The sequence below is a fragment of the Gekko japonicus genome, unplaced genomic scaffold (assembly GCF_001447785.1).
Source record: "Gekko japonicus isolate JY-2015 unplaced genomic scaffold, Gekko_japonicus_V1.1 scaffold230, whole genome shotgun sequence".
Lineage (NCBI taxonomy): Eukaryota > Metazoa > Chordata > Lepidosauria > Squamata > Gekkonidae > Gekko > Gekko japonicus.
Window position 1 is genome coordinate 1,485,121 of NW_015161410.1, and position 3,908 is coordinate 1,489,028.

Below are 3,908 nucleotides of genomic sequence, written 5' to 3' on the forward strand. Positions count from 1 at the left end.
CTCTTCTCCTGAGGAGTCCTCGCTATTGCTGAGCCCTGGCTGACCCATGATACCGTGATTTGTTTTGCCAACAATGAAATCTTATTTCATTGGTTTTAGAAGGCCAGGGGTTGTTAATTCTGTTTTCTGTCTTTGTCAACTATTGCAGTTTTAAGAATTCATTCCTCTAGGACAAGCTTATGGTTGTCTTTGTCTGTGGGCAGATGATTAATTAAAATTGTCCATCTCATAGGAGAAAGGCTTGATGTCTCTGAGGCAAGTTAGCATAGTTTGATTGGCAGGAACAGTAAAAACGCATGGTCCTATGTGTGTGTCTCCGCTGTGTGATTTGTATGTAAGGGATGCAGTGTTTAAGCAAAGGCACTCTTCATTTGTTGAAAATTTTGTTTAGTTGTCATCCGGTGTAATGTATGGATGTCAATCACTCTGATATTATGGACTTAATTATGTACTTAACACTGTGCCAGGGCTGGCAGTACCATTTCATTTGAGCCTGGCGGAAGAAAAGCGGGGACTAAGAAGGTAAACAAGGTCCTTGCGGGAAGTACATGAGCCCTTAAGTCTGAGAAGTGAGCCAGGCCAGAATGTAGTGTTTTCTTTATGGGCCAGGTGAAGTCCAATGGGTCCCTTCTGTCACTTGATTGCTGAGTCAGTGGACCACAGTACCTCCTACTGACCATCTGAAATAAAGGTGCCCAAGTACATTCTGTCGCCTGATCAGCTGCCATAGTGAAACAGAGAGTGAGATATAGCTGGCAGAGTCCCTGGTTTGTGCCATATTTCTGTGTCCTCTTATTCTGTTAAGGACACTTTTCTTCAATTTAGACCCATGATGAATTACTGCAGAATGGGGATGTAATAAATGAGAATACCCCACCCCCGAAGAAACTGTAACCTGCTAGAAGTTGGAGGGGGCCTCTTCTTTTTGTTTTCTTTTCTAGTTCTCTCAGCTGCTCCCAACCTTCCAAAGGCAATGGGCATGCTCAGTCCTCATTGGACCATTTGAAGAGGATCATTTTGAATTTACAGAATAATATTTTTCTGCATATCAGCTCCAGCTGGTTCACCAGCTAAAGCAGTTCCTCAGAAATCATGATCTTACCACAGTGATCCATTTTCTGATCGCATCCTTTGTAGATTACTGTAGTGTAATGTGCTCTATGTGGGGCTGCCTTTGAAAATGATTTGGAAAATTCATTTGGTCCAAAATATAGCAGCCAGGCTGCCAGGGATTGGTTACAGGGATTGTATTGCTCCTGTGCTGAAAGATCTGCACTAGCTACCCATCTGTTTCCAGGCACAATTTGAAGTGCTGGTTGTTAACTCTAAGTCCCTAAATAGCTAGGGGCCAGGGTACCTAAAGGACAGTCTCCTTCCATACTATTTAGCCTGCCAGTTAACATCTGCCTCTCAGGCCCTGCTCTCTGTGTCCCAACATTCTGAGGTGAGATGAGTCAGGTAGGGACTAGAGATGGGGCATTTTCTGTAATAGTACTTTGCCTTGGGAATGCCCCCTCTTCTATGGTTGCCAACCTCCAGGGGGGGGGCTGGAGACCTCCCGCTTTTACAGCTGATCTCCAGCTGACAGAGATCAGCTCCCCTGGAGAAAATGGCTGCTTTGAAGGGTTGACGCTGTGTCAGGGGTGGCCAAACTTGCTTCATGTAAGAGCCACATAGAATAAATGTCAGATGTTTGAGAGCCACAAGACATGAACAAATACCACACAAACGGTTTTATTGGAAAATATGCAAATTTGCTTTTTATTAACATTAAATGAGACTGCCAAAAAGAAAAAAACTAAAAGGGGTAAAAGCAGATATTGATAATTATAATTATTTATCAAATAATATTTATTTGTCTAAGAGAGAGAGGCCGAAAGAATGAAAGAGGTGGAAGGAAAGAGAGAAAAGATAGAGAAACAAAGAAAGTAAATAAGAACATAAGAACATAAGAGACGCCAATGTTGGATCAGGCCAAAGGCCCATCCAGTCCAACACTCTGTATCACACAGTGGCCAGAATATCACAATCAGTAAGAAATCTACCTAAGCTTACCCCTGTACCTTTACCTAGCACAAAAGCAGGGGCAAATTGATCATGTCGTGGTGCTGGATGAAAAGTACTGGGATCATTCGGACTGATTTTGCTGACATATTTTCTAAAAAGAATATGTCATGTCATATGACCTGAAGATTAATGTCTAACAGTAGCAAAGTAGCATTCACAAAGGGATATTAGACGTCCCACCAATGCAATAATATTACCTTGATAGGTCATGGGGAAATAATAACCCTCCTTTCTATTCATAATATGAACAAGGGTTTGCTGCTATACTACTATTAAGTATGTTCTAAGGTGCCAACCAGGATAGGGGTGAAACTAAGACTGAGAAATAAAGCAGGGGGAAATGAATAGGGTTGCCAACCTCCACGTGGGGCCTGGGGGATCTCCCGCTGTTGCAATGGATCTCCAGCTGACAGAGATCAGCTCCCCTGGAGAAAATGGCTGCTTTGTAGGGTGGGCTCCGTGGCATTGAGCCATACTAAGGCCCCTCCCCTCCCCTCCCCAAACCCCACCTTCTCCCAGATCCACCCTCAAAGTCTCCAAGTATTTTCTAACCCAGACCTGGCAACCCTACCCTCTTGAGGCTCACATGAGTCTTCCTTTACTTCCTTTTAGGTGCCTGGCTAAAACACATCCTTTTATGCAGGCTTTTAATTAGGGGTTTTTAACTTAACGGCTTTTCAATGGCCTGCTTCTGTTTTATGGATAATTTTTTATTTATGCTGATCTGTTTTAATACTCTGGTTTCTTATTGTAAGCCACCACGAGCAGTACTCCGAAGAGGCGGCACAGAAATAGTCCAAATAAATAAGAACCTTACCAACAACTCCAGCAAAAGGTTTCTCCCTAGGAGCATCTCTGTTTGCTGCAGCTCTTGATCCAGCCACCCATCTGAAAGCCAAACTGCCTGTTGGTTTCTCTCTCAACAGTTTGCGGGTGCCTTTTCCAGCCTTGTTCTTATTTTCTTTTCTTTGCTTCTTCTAGAATACTGAACAAAGCCAGTCACAAATGCCCAAGGAAACGGTAAGAGCTTTGCCTTTGACGTGTCAAGAACAGTCTGAGACAATTCTTTTTTTAAAGAAATATATATATGTATTAATAATGTCGGAGCACTCCATCGATGGGAGGTTCTGCAGGCAACTCCATTCACTGTATATGCTGTAGGTGGCTCTCTCCAGCCTTACATTGCATTGCATTTCATTTGTCACACTCAGCTCATATGCAATTCACTATCTGCAAGGAACGGTAATTTGTGTCTCTAACTGGGGCACACACAAACAAACAAATTGATTTGAAGGCAGGAAAAAAAATAAGGTCTTCAGTTACTAAAGCCTGAGAAAGTTTTAATGCTTGAATCTGAAACAAAAGCCGGTTTCTCCGGTATAAGCTGACACCGTAGCTCCTTGCTCCTGCTGGAACTGTCATTCCTTGCCGTAACCTATTTTTAAAGCAGCTGCAATGTAATTTAAGGATGGCATATCAGATTTACTTTGGAGTGGGATGGAGCAGGTCTGCATAAAGGGGCAGTGCAGAGCTTTTTGGAGCATCCTTTGAATGGTCCTGATAAAGATATCAGATATACGCAGCTAAAAAAAAGTAGGCTGGTTATTTTTCCTTTTAGAAGTGAATCTTCATCTGAATAACCATTGCACAACACAATCCTGTTTACTTTTCATTACATCTTTCGTAACGTCTTCACCTCTGGAAGAATAATGGATAAAAATAGCGAGGGGAGTGCTTTAACTGAAAATAACAGCTAAAGCAGGAAGTGGGGATTTTCAGGCTTGTCCAGCAATATTGCTTTTATGTCAGGTTTTCAAGTAATGGTCCTCAATAGGGTGCCC

The 3,908-nt window shown here is 42.6% G+C and overlaps 1 protein-coding gene across 1 annotated transcript in view; it reads left to right on the plus strand.

The window, feature by feature from the left end:
* LOC107123499 (partitioning defective 3 homolog) overlaps positions 1 to 3,087 on the plus strand; it is a gene marked incomplete at its 3' end in the record, with an annotated part of 471,021 nt that extends 467,934 nt beyond the window's left edge. Inside the window, exon 12 of the mRNA XM_015426751.1 lies at positions 3,049 to 3,087. Within this exon, the coding sequence (XP_015282237.1) occupies positions 3,049 to 3,087 (39 nt within the window). The remainder of the gene's footprint in view (positions 1 to 3,048) is intronic.
* Positions 3,088 to 3,908: the final 821 nt, after the last annotated feature.